The sequence below is a fragment of the Taudactylus pleione genome, unplaced genomic scaffold (assembly GCF_031769625.1).
Source record: "Taudactylus pleione unplaced genomic scaffold, aTauple2 ptg000199l, whole genome shotgun sequence".
NCBI classification, from domain to species: domain Eukaryota; kingdom Metazoa; phylum Chordata; class Amphibia; order Anura; family Myobatrachidae; genus Taudactylus; species Taudactylus pleione.
This window is the reverse complement of record NW_028284601.1, coordinates 6760587-6775122: the sequence shown is the minus strand read 5'-3', so window position 1 is coordinate 6775122 and position 14536 is coordinate 6760587. Positions and strand designations below refer to the sequence as shown.

General features: G+C 50.4%; 2 protein-coding genes across 6 annotated transcripts in view; one reads left to right on the top strand and one right to left on the bottom strand.

Moving 5' to 3' along the window:
- Positions 1-5819, top strand: part of BICRA (BRD4 interacting chromatin remodeling complex associated protein) — an 80608-nt gene extending 74789 nt beyond the window's left edge. For all 5 annotated transcript variants that reach the window (XM_088477076.1, XM_088477078.1, XM_088477075.1 and 2 more), the window contains 6 exons: positions 562-687; positions 918-979; positions 1831-1979; positions 2135-2229; positions 2641-2743; positions 2958-5819. In XM_088477076.1, the coding sequence (XP_088333202.1) occupies positions 562-687; positions 918-979; positions 1831-1979; positions 2135-2229; positions 2641-2743; positions 2958-4162 (1740 nt within the window). In that variant the 3' untranslated portion in view covers positions 4163-5819. The remainder of the gene's footprint in view (positions 1-561; positions 688-917; positions 980-1830; positions 1980-2134; positions 2230-2640; positions 2744-2957) is intronic.
- A 96-nt stretch (positions 5820-5915) lies between these two features.
- LOC148518744 (calpain-2 catalytic subunit-like) overlaps positions 5916-14536 on the bottom strand; it is a 70839-nt gene continuing 62218 nt past the window's right edge. Inside the window, exon 20 of the mRNA XM_088477074.1 lies at positions 5916-6128. Within this exon, the coding sequence (XP_088333200.1) occupies positions 5998-6128 (131 nt within the window). The 3' untranslated portion in view covers positions 5916-5997. The remainder of the gene's footprint in view (positions 6129-14536) is intronic.

The window sequence follows — 14536 nt, the reverse complement described above, 5'->3', positions numbered from 1 at the left end:
TCTTCTAAATGCAAACATAAAGCCCCTCAAAAAAAAAAAATAGAGTAGTCCATATAATAACGCAGCACACAAGCTGCATAAAGAGTGACAAAATAAACATTTCTATTCTATTACTTTCAAGGTGCTTTTTATCTTTAATCATGGAGATAGAAGTGTTATTTCTTAGTGCAGGTTTCAAATAATGGTGGCTGGGGGGGTGACTGTCTCCTACTTGGGACTCTTGTGGGTGAATAGGGGTAGTTGACAATTTTGAAGACTGTTATAGCTGAATGCTGGGATGTTTAGGAGGCCTAGATCCTAGTGATTGACTATATTAGGAAGACTTTCTACAAAGTTGCAGTGGACAGTTGAACACTCATGCTGTAATATTGGGTAATTTGGCCCAATGTTGCTTAGTGGGTGGCCCCAAAAAAAGACCACAGTGCCATTTGTAGTACGGACTCATCCAGTTTGGCCACCCATATGTGGAGTTAGTAGGATTCATGCGGCCAGCTTGAGACTGACCCATTGCGTACTCCTGCTTGGGGTTTATGTAACCTGTTATTACTGTTATTGTTTCAGGGTAAAACCGGAGTGATCAGCTCAGTGCCTGGTCTCGGTCTGGGGAAGGGTTCTCTGCAGATCCAAGTGGTTGGAAAGGGGATGTCACAGATTGTACCCACTTCCCAGGTGCAGACTCAGCCACAGGTAAGCTCCCCTCTCCAAAGCCGGAAACCAGAACCAACAGCGACCTTATATATTACAGAACAGTTACAAAGGGCAAAGTTAAATTAAAAGGCAAAAATTGCCATATTTTTGAATTACATCCTCATATTGTCCTCCTGGAGGTCGGTTACGGTCAACAACTCGACAGTTTGCCCCATATTCAAAAACTTACACGGCCTGAAATTAACAATTAACTCTCGTGTTTCCTTTAGTTTGAAAGTAAATTTGGAGCTCTGAAGAAACTTCAAGCACTACAGCCAAGCAAGGAAGCCTGGTGAGAATACAGTGTGGGTCAGAGAGAAGTCACATGCACCAGTTTGGTATATATACTGTGCATTTGCCTGTGTGAACAGTTTAAAGATGTTTAGTATAGGGTTAGTTACGAAGTCAGTTGCATTATGCTCAGATCAGGAAAGTAAAGGAATATGCTGGAGTGACAGGAATTAAAAAGTAGGTAGATGTGAGTAGAGAAATCTTTTATCTATGGAGAGGAATTGATGGTCTCGACAGGTGACAACCATTGAGAAAGTGTCACTTGGCAAAATTGTTCTGTGACATAGTCCAGACACAGGGGGGACGACACTATGAACGTAAATGGACAAAGTAATCGCAGCTGTAAGAACAAAGGGTAGGGAGGGCCTTGCTCTCCATGGATTTTATAACCCAGAGATCTCGTTTTGTGTGATGGGATTATATCTATTGTAGGGAAATGGAATTGGACACTAGCAGAAGCTCTAGCACGATGTGGTGGGATAGGGCCGTAATGGAAGATATGACACTTGGATAAAGCTCTAGGACAGGGATCAATAGCTAGAAATCTAGTGCAGGAATATAGGATTGGCCACTGGGTGTGGAGATCCTGCAAAGGTGTGTACATATTACTCAGGTGCTTGTCTCGGCTCGGCTAGGCGTCCGGTATAGATATAGTAACCCCAGTCCTATACCAAGAAAACAAACAAACTGGGGCACAAATGCACAGCTCTTGCAGGTGGGTGGAATTGGGCTTTAGCAGGATATCTAGTGCTGTGGATGGTCTCGGACACCAGTGGGAGTCATTCATTAGATTAATTCCACACACTGCACACTTCTTTCCTTACACCAATAACTTTCATCTTCTGTCCACAGTTTCCTGGAACAGTTACATAAGCACCAGGGCTCGGTTCTGCACCCAGATTACAAATCTTCCTTTCACTCGTTAGAAGATGCCATGCACAGACTGCTCCCGTACCACGTGTACCAAGGTCTGCTGCCCACCACGCAGGACCTGAGGAAGGGTAAGACTTTCTCCGTCACCTTCCGTTGGATGAGCCATCATCTGATCTCCTGGCTGATGCTCCTGATCGCCTGATTAGTATTACTTCCTCCATAATAAGCTGCGTGTTTGTAGATGTGACCACAGCTGTAATATATTGTTTTGTTGTCCCCGTAGTGGATGATGAGTTTGAGACTGTATCAACGCAGCTCCTGAAGCGCACCCAGGCCATGCTGAACAAATATCGCTTGCTGCTTTTGGAAGAGTCCAGGGTGAGAACATACAAAAGATTGATGACACATAAGTAACTTTACATATAAACTAGTTCTTCCTTCCCATTTATGAAATATTGTAGTTATTGCTAATATTCAATAGCTGTACATTCAAATCCTTGATATTCATGGGTAATTACGTGCAAAGTAAGACGTAATTACTAATCGGATGCCTTTTTTAGGTCTATATTGTACTAGACTAAACTGCGCTCACTGATGACTGGTTGTTAGGCATTAATGCATTAAGTTTGCACAGATGTCAATAAATAAACTCCGATTTGGTCCTTTTGGATCTTGCATAGACTGACATATAGGAGGGGATTTCAGTACTATTATTTTGTAATTGGCACTGTAGTCTGAGTTGGCATGTTGCTATTGGTATGTTCTGACCTCTGTGTCCTCCTCTGACAGAGAGTGAGTCCTTCTGCAGAGATGGTGATGATTGACAGAATGTTCATTCAGGAAGAGAAAGTTGCTCTGTCCCTCGACCGCCAGTTTGCAAAGGAGAGACCAGGTATCTGTCCTTTGCCACCATCTTTAAATGTATTGCCAAAGTATTGTAATGTTTCTTTGGAAATTCACTGTTTTGCCATTAGCTCCTTCACCACTAGGTGGCAGAATATGATGTTAGAGCTTCTCTTTCTGTAAAGTAGTATGTCAGAAATTAGGTGCTTTTATATTTACCGTACATAAAAGCTTTGCTAACTCTCTCGCTCTTTCCTTTGCAGATGAATATGTATCTTCCTCCTCTTCGCAGTCTCAAAACTTAGTTCCTTCTGTGGCCTCTGTCTCTTCCTCCCCTTGTCCGGCGCCTGCACCGGAGATCTTGAAACCCACCACAGTTCAGACCCCCACACCAATACACCCTACCAAACTAGTGATCAAGCACAGTGGCGGGGGCTCCCCCTCTGTCACTTGGGCCAAAGCCACACCATCACTTGATGCGGACGATGATGCACTCCCTTCCCGTAGCAAACCTCCAATCAAGACTTATGAGGCCCGTAGTCGAATCGGGCTGAAGTTGAAGATCAAGCAAGAGGCTGGGCTAAGCAAGGTCATCCACAACACAGCTTTGGATCCTGTTCATCAAAACCCACCTCCACCACCTCCTCCGCCTGCTCCTCCCACAACTCCTGCCAGCACCGTCATCAAGACTATTATTAACCCAGTCCCAGCCACCACTACCACCACACCCACAGGACAGATGAATGGTACTCTGGACCACTCCTCACCTGCCGAAAAGAGACCCCTGTCGACACATTGTCGGCTGCCTCTCCGCAAGACGTATCGGGAGAATGTGGATGCCTTTGTGACGGGTAAACCAGCAGATACCAGGTGCAAGGTGGAAACACCAATGCAGTTACCAGTTATGGCACAGTCTGTAAAGATGGAGGATGGGTCACGGAGTGTAATTACGTCCCACAAGACACAAGGGGTCTCTGTGGCTGAGAAGGGGAAAAAAGAGGATAGCTCCAAGCTGCTGTTCTTTAGCAGAGGGGACAAAAAGTCCAACAAAATTGAGGAGTCAACGATGAGCATGAGGAGAGAGGTCAAGGATGAAGAGCCAGACTTTTTCCGACGGGTGATCAAGACTGAACCAACAGACGAGCCAGAGTTGAGCTGGGACATGCCACTTCCATCTGCCAAAAGGCTGAAATCGGAACATTTTGATGTGGACAATGCCAGCTTTTCAAGTGACAGCCCACAAGATGACACGCTCAACGAACACCTTCAAAGTGCCATCGACAGCATCCTCAATCTTCAGCAGCCCCAGAGTGGTGGTGGTTCCAACACCCTTTTGCGCTCCTCAGCCCAGCCTTCCTACCATCACTCCTCCTCTTCCTCTCCGTTTTCTTCCCCAGTTCACCGAACAGACTCGTACCTCACCCCTAACCACAATGGAGGCCTGGGGACCAGGACGTTAAATAGATAACAGGGGGATGGAGACTAATGAGTGAGCCGTGAGAAATAGATCAATGAATTGACTGGGGAGACAAATGATCATAATGTGGGCAGGACATGAGATGCTACTTGGAGACAGGAGGGGCACACATTTTCGGTTTAAGCCTCAATTCTTTTTCCCATTTGTTCGCACTGTGTGGCAAGTGGATCTGCGGAAAGATTGTGCTGCTTCCCTGTTTGAGAGCATTAATATCATAGGAAAGTCTCCGCACGAGCCGGCGTTCTCTCCCCGGCCGCTGCAGACAAACCTTTAAAGGACACGTAACAACCAAGTGATCTGTTGCCTTCAAAACTTTATTTTTTTTTTGTTGTTTTCCCTATTACCTCCCTCCCATCTCTTCTCATCTCAACTTGAACTATCGAAAGAAAATAAACTAAAAAAACAAACAAAAAAAAAAAAACTTACGACCTTAAGGAAAAGTAAAACGAAGGGACTAGAGAAGGGACTGGCTTCAAAACAAAGCGTATTAAAATTATTGTATTGATATTTCTTTAAGTTATTCAAGCATCAAGTCAGGGTTTTTTTTATGTTTTGTGTTTTTTTTTTTTTTTTTTCCTATCTGGGAAAATAGCAAATTAATGCACAGTGCACATGGGACAGTGCTATACATGAAATATTCACTTTTTTATTTTTTTTGGAGAAGGGGATGGTAAATGTCCAATTTGGGTAACCTCTCCAGTCAGAGTCAGGCTCGTACGTCTGCTCCTGATTGGGAAGTAGGGATCACTTCTGTATACACCAATTTGCTCTGAAGAGTAATAAATAAATTCAACAAGGGGTGGAAATACTTTTACGGTGGAACTTTTAAAGCACAGGTGAATAGTAAGCCTGATTTTCAAAGTGGGGCTAATGGGTTATGATCCACAGGTAGAGCTTGATAGAACGTCCTTTGCACATAGAACAGGATGGACACTGTTAATCTGTATTAAAGGTTTCCGTTACGGAAGTGTGCAAGTCGTGTGGTCTAATGACACCCTTTGGCGTTGTCATCCTGCATTGTATTAGGAGGTCTTTCCAGTCTTTCTAAACCCCCTCCCCCCCATTCAATGCCCATCACTACAGGGATTGGTATAGCACTAAATCAGAGCAGATTACATCCTCCTGTGACACACATCCTGGTGGACAGGGTGTAAATTACCCAGCTAGAACAGCACATTGTACCAAAATGGACCAATTGCAGTAAAATTTAAATGTCATTGGAAAGTAACATAAGTGTCATCTGTTAGGAAGCTTTATGTTAAGGAATAAAAGCTGTGAACTCTAGAGAAAGGTTGGAGTCATTTGCAGTAATAATAAGTCAGAAGTCCGTAACCATATTGCTACACTTCAGAACAGCCTCACAAAAGCCTCGTCGCCCATCCAGACAGACGTACTCTTAAAATCTGCTCCCGATATCTTGAAATCCTTTGCAAGTTTGTTATTTATTTTATTTTGCAAACCCATTACTGCCCTCCCATTATTTTCACCATCCCGAACCAACATTACGGTCTAAATATAGTACTATAAAAGAATTTCTACTGTATTTATAATGTAGAATGATTTTTTTAAAAGAATGATGTACATTTAGTACTTCTGTGTAAATTAAATTTGCTCCTCTTTTTAAAAACTGTATATGATTTTTTTTTTTTTTTTTTTTTCAAAAATGTTCAAAAATACAGAGTTTGAAAAGTTGCCCGCAGGAGTGCCAGTGTTTTTCAGATGACAGCGCCATGCCTTAGTAAATGTAAACTTTTATTGGAAACTCAGAAGACCTTCAGTAACAGATACAACACTTCATTTTGAACATCAACACTTAACATTTCAATTCAATGTAATAGTGTTAATCCGCATTTATGGAAAACACAGGTTGTGCTTGGTGCATCCGTGGTTCCTGCCACTGCTGTGTTCGGTGATGGCGGGGTCACTGGTCTCGTTGGAGATGTGCCATCTGCTGCCACTGTAAATAGTAAGAATGATGAAATCAGCCTGAGAAATGTACAGCTAAAAAGGCTGTGTATTATTTTAGTCACGATTCACAGAAGACTAATAGGTGTCTGTTTTGTGACGGGTAAGTTTGATGTACATGCTAGGCCCATTAGCAATTAACACAGATTGCAATCTTGGCAGTGCCCCTAGCGTAAGAGTGAAACTGCTTCTATCAAATGGAGATTAAAGCACACTGACTTTTATGCTGGAAGGAGCAATGCACGGTGAAAATCTCTTCTGAAATATGTACAGTCAATAATGGCTTTCGTTGCTGATAGATCCAAGCTATTCTCATTGTGCAGTGTTTCAGCACTCAAATGTGATTGCTGTGCAACACTTCTGTCTCCACTAGGGGGGGCACTGTAATGATCACTTCAAAACCATCTTTGGATCCTTTCCGGCAATATGACCATTTTGACTTGTAGTAATAAATGCAATACAACCTTACATGCACATTTACCTCAGGGACCTCTAATATTGAATCAGTTTGAAGAGATTTAAGTACTTTGCTCTAAGGTTCCACTTAGAGGTGATCGTGGTGAGAACAGAGCGTTAACATAAAAGTGAAGGCTTTAAATATTAGACATTGGTCTGATATTAATGTAACTGTATAGTGCTTAGCAGTGCAGTCCTGATCACACTTGCAGTGACAGCCATTTTGTAGGCTCATCTAACATAAAGAGTCTATGGATACCGGTGATGAGCTGCGTTAATTGTGTCCCTGATTCCTCATGAATTAGTGGGCAGCTATTTTGCAGGCCCTTCCATTATGCAGTCTAACAACCTATTAGAAACTAGTGCTCATCACACAGGCTTGTGGCTTGATGTCGCTTATATAACCATTTCCCTACATTTCCTCCATGCATTGATTAATAAAGGTTCCAGTGTGGCCAGTGCACACATTATTAGCATTTCATATGTTTATCATGTACGGTGCTGCGTACACCTTGGGGTATCCTTTATAAATGACCTAATATAATTGAGATGTGAGGCCCCTGTCAAATAAACTTGTGGTCTGATTCTGCGGGTCGGTCAAGCGTCACTTCTCAATCTCACCTGCTGTGCCACAAGATTTATGACGCCATCTTTGTTCTGGTCTATTTTACGACATTCCCCTGTAATATACAAGAGATTGGTGAGGATCCTCCACTGTGTTGTCATTAAATTGCTGCAATTATCACATTGCCTAAATTCTATCAAATGCCCGAGTTCAACACAGTGCTCCATCCCTCATGTCTGCATCAGTGTGACACTAGCAAATGCCATATGCTGCCATGTGCAGATTGTTATTGTTCCAAGCTATAATCACACTTCCTGCTTTTTTTTCTGCTGGAAGCAGCCATTTCTGGGCTAAACCAATACAAAACTGCAGGGACCAACAACTATAAAATATTACAGCTGGCATCCAACTCTGGTGAGCCATTTCCATTGAGGTTGATGAATGCACATCAACGTTGATACCTTAAAAGTTCCTACTGTCGCTAAAAATAATTGTCTGGAGTCCCTAGTGAATATGATGATCTCCAGTTTGGCACAAACAATGTCTGCACCCTTTGTGTGTGTGTAGGCGAAAGGTCCACTTAATGCTGCACGAAGTTGTCCCTCCCCAAGTTGTCCCGTCCCTGTTGAAAACTGGAAGGAGGCATAGGAAGACTAAGAGTGTGCCATGATCAAGGGATTGCAGCTTCTGATGGGACCTCCCGCTAAACCATCCCCCCTCATCCCTCTGCTGACTCCTGCTCATCCATCCCTTCTCCTTCTGCTGACTCCCGCTAAACCGTCCCTTCTCATCCTCCACTGACTGCCGTTCACCCGTCCCCTCATCCTTTCTCCGCTGACTCCTGCTCATCCGACTCCTCTCATCCTTCCGCTCATTCATCCCCTCTCATCCTTCCTCCACTGATTCCTCATCCCTCCCCCTCATCTTCCGCTGACTCCCACTCATCTGCCGCCTCTCATCCTTCCTCTGCTGACTCCAGCTCATCCGCCCCCACTCATCCTTCCTCTGCTGACTGCAGCTCATCCTTCCTCTGCAGACTGCAGCTCATCCGCCCTCTCTTCCTTCCTCTGCAGACTCCAGCTCATCCCTCCCCTCTCCTTCCTCTGCTGACCCCCGCTCATCCCTACCCTCTCATCCTTCCTCTGGTGACTGCAGCTCATCCTTCCTCTGCTGACTGCAGCTCATCCGCCCTCTCATCCTTCCTCTGCTGACTCCAGCTCATCCCTCCCCTCTCATCCTTCCTCTGCTGACCCCCGCTCATCCCTCCCCTCTCATCCTTCCTCTGCTGACTGCAGCTCATCCGCCCTCTCATCCTCTGGTGACTCCAGCTCATCCTTCCTCTGCTGACTGCAGCTCATCCCTCCCCTCTCATCCTTCCTCTGCTGACCCCCGCTCATCCCTCCCCTCTCATCCTTCCTCTGCTGACTGCAGCTCATCCGCCCCCTCTCATCCTTCCTCTGCTGACTCCAGCTCATCCGCCCCTCATCCTTCCTATGCTGACTCCAGCTCATCTGCCCCCCCATCCTTCCTCTGCTGACTCCAGCTTATCCATCCCCTCTCATCCTTCCTCTGCTGACTCCAGCTTATTCATCCCCTCTCATCCTTCCACTGCTGATTCCAGCTCATTCATCCCCTCATCCTTCCTCCACTAACTCCTGTTCATCTCTCCCCCTCATCCTCTGCTGACTCCCACTCATCCGCCCCCTCTCATCCTTCCTCTGCTGACTGTAGCTTATCCATCCCCTCTCATCCTTCCTCTGCTGACTCCAGCTTATCCATCCCCTCTCATCCTTCCTCTGCTGACTGCAGCTCATCCCTCCCCTCTGCTGACTGCAGCTCATCCCTCCCCTCTCATCCTTCCTCTGCTGACTCCAGCTCATCTACCTCCTCATCCTTCCTCTGCTGACTCCAGTTCATCCCTCCCCTCTCATCTTTCCTCCACTGACTCCCGCTCATCCCTCCCCTCTCATCCTTCCTCTGCTGACTGCAGCTCATCCGCCCCCTCATCCTTCCTCTGCTGACTCCAGCTCATCCGCCCCCTCATCCTTCCTCTGCTGACTCCAGCTCATCCCTCCCCTCATCCTCTGCTGACTCCTGCTCATCCGTCCCCTCTCATCCTTCCTCTGCTGACTCCACCTCATCCGTCCCTTCTGCAGATTCCAGCTCATCCGCCCCCTCTCATCCTCCCCTCTGCAGACTCCAGCTCATCCGTCCCTTCTGCAGACTCCAGCTCATCCGCCCCCTCTCATCCTTCCTCTGCTGACTCCAGCTCATCCGTCCCTTCTGCAGACTCCAGCTCATCCGTCCCCTCTCATCCTTCCCTCTGCAGACTCCAGCTCATCCCTCCCCTCTCATCCTTCCTCTGCTGACTCCTGCTCATCCGTCCCCTCTCATCCTTCCTCTGCTGACTGCAGCTCATCCTTCCCCTGCTGACTGCAGCTCATCCGCCCCCTCATCCTTCCTCTGCAGACTCCAGCTCATCCGCCCCCTCATCCTTCCTCTGCTGACTCCAGCTCATCCCTCCCCTCATCCTCTGCTGACTCCTGCTCATCCGCCCCCTCATCCTTCCTCTGCTGACTCCAGCTCATCCGTCCCTTCTGCAGACTCCAGCTCATCCGCCCCCTCTCACCCTCCCCTCTGCAGACTCCAGCTCATCCGTCCCTTCTGCAGACTCCAGCTCATCCGCCCCCTCTCATCCTTCCTCTGCTGACTCCAGCTCATCCGTCCCTTCTGCAGACTCCAGCTCATCCGTCCCCTCTCATCCTTCCCTCTGCAGACTCCAGCTCATCCCTCCCCTCTCATCCTTCCTCTGCTGACTCCTGCTCATCCGTCCCCTCTCATCCTTCCTCTGCTGACTCCAGCTCATCCGTCCCTTCTGCAGACTCCAGCTCATCCGCCCCCTCTCATCCTTCCTCTGCTGACTCCAGCTCATCCGTCCCTTCTGCAGACTCCAGCTCATCCGTCCCCTCTCATCCTTCCCTCTGCAGACTCCAGCTCATCCCTCCCCTCTCATCCTTCCTCCACTGACTCCCGCTCATCCCTCCCCTCTCATCCTTCCTCTGCTGACTGCAGCTCATCCTTCCCCTGCTGACTGCAGCTCATCCGCCCCCTCATCCTTCCTCTGCTGACTCCAGCTCATCCGTCCCTTCTGCAGACTCCAGCTCATCCGCCCCCTCTCATCCTCCCCTCTGCAGACTCCAGCTCATCCGTCCCTTCTGCAGACTCCAGCTCATCCGCCCCCTCTCATCCTTCCTCTGCTGACTCCAGCTCATCCGTCCCTTCTGCAGACCCCAGCTCATCCGTCCCCTCTCATCCTTCCCTCTGCAGACTCCAGCTCATCCCTCCCCTCTCATCCTTCCTCTGCTGACTCCTGCTCATCCGTCCCCTCTCATCCTTCCTCTGCTGACTCCAGCTCATCCGTCCCTTCTGCAGACTCCAGCTCATCCGCCCCCTCTCATCCTTCCTCTGCTGACTCCAGCTCATCCGTCCCTTCTGCAGACTCCAGCTCATCCGTCCCCTCTCATCCTTCCCTCTGCAGACTCCAGCTCATCCCTCTCATCCTTCCTCCACTGACTCCCGCTCATCCCTCCCCTCTCATCCTTCCTCTGCTGACTGCAGCTCATCCTTCCCCTGCTGACTGCAGCTCATCCGCCCCCTCATCCTTCCTCTGCTGACTCCAGCTCATCCGCCCCCTCATCCTTCCTCTGCTGACTCCAGCTCATCCCTCCCCTCATCCTCTGCTGACTCCTGCTCATCCGTCCCCTCTCATCCTTCCTCTGCTGACTCCACCTCATCCGTCCCTTCTGCAGACTCCAGCTCATCCGCCCCCTCTCATCCTCCCCTCTGCAGACTCCAGCTCATCCGTCCCTTCTGCAGACTCCAGCTCATCCGCCCCCTCTCATCCTTCCTCTGCTGACTCCAGCTCATCCGTCCCTTCTGCAGACTCCAGCTCATCCCTCCCCTCTCATCCTTCCCTCTGCAGACTCCAGCTCATCCCTCCCCTCTCATCCTTCCTCTGCTGACTCCTGCTCATCCGTCCCCTCTCATCCTTCCTCTGCTGACTCCAGCTCATCCGTCCCTTCTGCAGACTCCAGCTCATCCGCCCCCTCTCATCCGTCCCTTCTGCAGACTCCAGCACATCCGTCCCTTCTGCAGACTCCAGCTCATCCGTCCCTTCTGCAGACTCCAGCTCATCCGTCCCTTCTGCAGACTCCAGCTCATCCGTCCCTTCTGCAGACTCCAGCTCATCCGTCCCTTCTGCAGACTCCAGCTCATTCACCCCCTCTCATCCTTCCTCTGCTGACTGCAGCTCATCCTTCCTCTGCTGACTGCAGCTCATCCGCCCCCTCATCCTTCCTCTGCTAACTCCAGCTCATCCTTCCTCTGCTGACTCCAGCTCATCCGCCCCCTCATCCTTCCTCTGCTGACTGCAGCTCATCCGTCCCTTCTGCAGACTTCAGCTCATCCATCCCTTCTGCAGACTCCAGCTCATCCGTCCCCTCTCATCCTTCCTCTTCTTATTCTCTCGCTCATCCGCCCCCTCATCCTCTGCTGACTCCAGCTCATCTGTCCCCTCTGCTGACTGCAGCTCATCCCTCTTCTCTCATCCTTCCTCTGCTGACTCCAGCTCATCCGCCCCCTCATCCTTCCTCTGCTGACTCCTGTTCATCCATCCCCCTCATCCTCTGCTGACTCCTGTTCATCCCTCCCCCTCATCCTCTGCTGACTCCTGCTCATCCGTCCCCTCTCATCCTTCCTCTGCTGACTCCAGCTCATCCTTCCTCTGCTGACTGCAGCTCATCCGCCCCCTCATCCTTCCTCTGCTGCCTCCAGCTCATCCTTCCTCTGCTGACTCCAGCTCATCCGCCCCCTCATCCTTCCTCTGCTGACTCCAGCTCATCCCTCGCCCTCATCTGCTGACTCCTGCTCATCCGTCCCCTCTCATCCTTCCTCTGCTGACTCCAGCTCATCCGTCCCTTCTGCAGACTACAGCTCATCCGCCCCCTCTCATCCTTCCCTCTGCAGACTTCAGCTCATCCGTCCCTTCTGCAGACTCCAGCTCATCCGCCCCCTCATCCTTCCTCTGCTGACTGCACCTCATCCTTCCTCTGCTGACTCCAGCTCACCCGCCCCCTCATCCTTCCTATGCTGACTCCAGCTCATCTGCCCCCCCATCCTTCCTCTGCTGACTCCAGCTTATCCATCCCCTCTCATCCTTCCTCTGCTGACTCCAGCTTATTCATCCCCTCTCATCCTTCCACTGCTGATTCCAGCTCATTCATCCCCTCATCCTTCCTCCACTAACTCCTGTTCATCTCTCCCCCTCATCCTCTGCTGACTCCCACTCATCCGCCCCCTCTCATCCTTCCTCTGCTGACTGTAGCTTATCCATCCCCTCTCATCCTTCCTCTGCTGACTCCAGCTTATCCATCCCCTCTCATCCTTCCTCTGCTGACTGCAGCTCATCCCTCCCCTCTGCTGACTGCAGCTCATCCCTCCCCTCTCATCCTTCCTCTGCTGACTCCAGCTCATCTACCTCCTCATCCTTCCTCTGCTGACTCCAGTTCATCCCTCCCCTCTCATCTTTCCTCCACTGACTCCCGCTCATCCCTCCCCTCTCATCCTTCCTCTGCTGACTGCAGCTCATCCTTCCCCTGCTGACTGCAGCTCATCCGCCCCCTCATCCTTCCTCTGCTGACTCCAACTCATCCGCCCCCTCATCCTTCCTCTGCTGACTCCAGCTCATCCCTCCCCTCATCCTCTGCTGACTCCTGCTCGTCCGTCCCCTCTCATCCTTCCTCTGCTGACTCCACCTCATCCGTCCCTTCTGCAGACTCCAGCTCATCCGCCCCCTCTCATCCTCCCCTCTGCAGACTCCAGCTCATCCATCCCTTCTGCAGACTCCAGCTCATCCGCCCCCTCTCATCCTTCCTCTGCTGACTCCAGCTCATCCGTCCCTTCTGCAGACTCCAGCTCATCCGTCCCCTCTCATCCTTCCCTCTGCAGACTCCAGCTCATCCCTCCCCTCTCATCCTTCCTCTGCTGACCCCCGCTCATCCCTCCCCTCTCATCCTTCCTCTGCTGACTGCAGCTCATCCGCCCCCTCTCATCCTTCCTCTGCTGACTCCAGCTCATCCGCCCCTCATCCTTCCTATGCTGACTCCAGCTCATCTGCCACCCCATCCTTCCTCTGCTGACTCCAGCTTATCTATCCCCTCTCATCCTTCCTCTGCTGACTCCAGCTTATTCATCCCCTCTCATCCTTCCACTGCTGATTCCAGCTCATTCATCCCCTCATCCTTCCTCCACTAACTCCTGTTCATCTCTCCCCCTCATCCTCTGCTGACTCCCACTCATCCGCCCCCTCTCATCCTTCCTCTGCTGACTGTAGCTTATCCATCCCCTCTCATCCTTCCTCTGCTGACTCCAGCTTATCCATCCCCTCTCATCCTTCCTCTGCTGACTGCAGCTCATCCCTCCCCTCTGCTGACTGCAGCTCATCCCTCCCCTCTCATCCTTCCTCTGCTGACTCCAGCTCATCTACCTCCTCATCCTTCCTCTGCTGACTCCAGTTCATCCCTCCCTTCTCATCTTTCCTCCACTGACTCCCGCTCATCCCTCCCCTCTCATCCTTCCTCTGCTGACTGCAGCTCATCCACCCCCTCATCCTTCCTCTGCTGACTCCAGCTCATCCGCCCCCTCATCCTTCCTCTGCTGACTCCAGCTCATCCCTCCCCTCATCCTCTGCTGACTCCTGCTCATCCGTCCCCTCTCATCCTTCCTCTGCTGACTCCACCTCATCCGTCCCTTCTGCAGACTCCAGCTCATCCGCCCCCTCTCATCCTCCCCTCTGCAGACTCCAGCTCATCCGTCCCTTCTGCAGACTCCAGCTCATCCGCCCCCTCTCATCCTTCCTCTGCTGACTCCAGCTCATCCGTCCCTTCTGCAGACTCCAGCTCATCCGTCCCCTCTCATCCTTCCCTCTGCAGACTCCAGCTCATCCCTCCCCTCTCATCCTTCCTCTGCTGACTCCTGCTCATCCGTCCCCTCTCATCCTTCCTCTGCTGACTGCAGCTCATCCTTCCCCTGCTGACTGCAGCTCATCCGCCCCCTCATCCTTCCTCTGCAGACTCCAGCTCATCCGCCCCCTCATCCTTCCTCTGCTGACTCCAGCTCATCCCTCCCCTCATCCTCTGCTGACTCCTGCTCATCCGCCCCCTCATCCTTCCTCTGCTGACTCCAGCTCATCCGTCCCTTCTGCAGACTCCAGCTCATCCTCCCCTCTGCAGACTCCAGCTCATCCGTCCCTTCTGCAGACTCCAGCTCATCCGCCCCCTCTCATCCTTCCTCTGCTGACTCCAGCTCATCCGTCCCTTCTG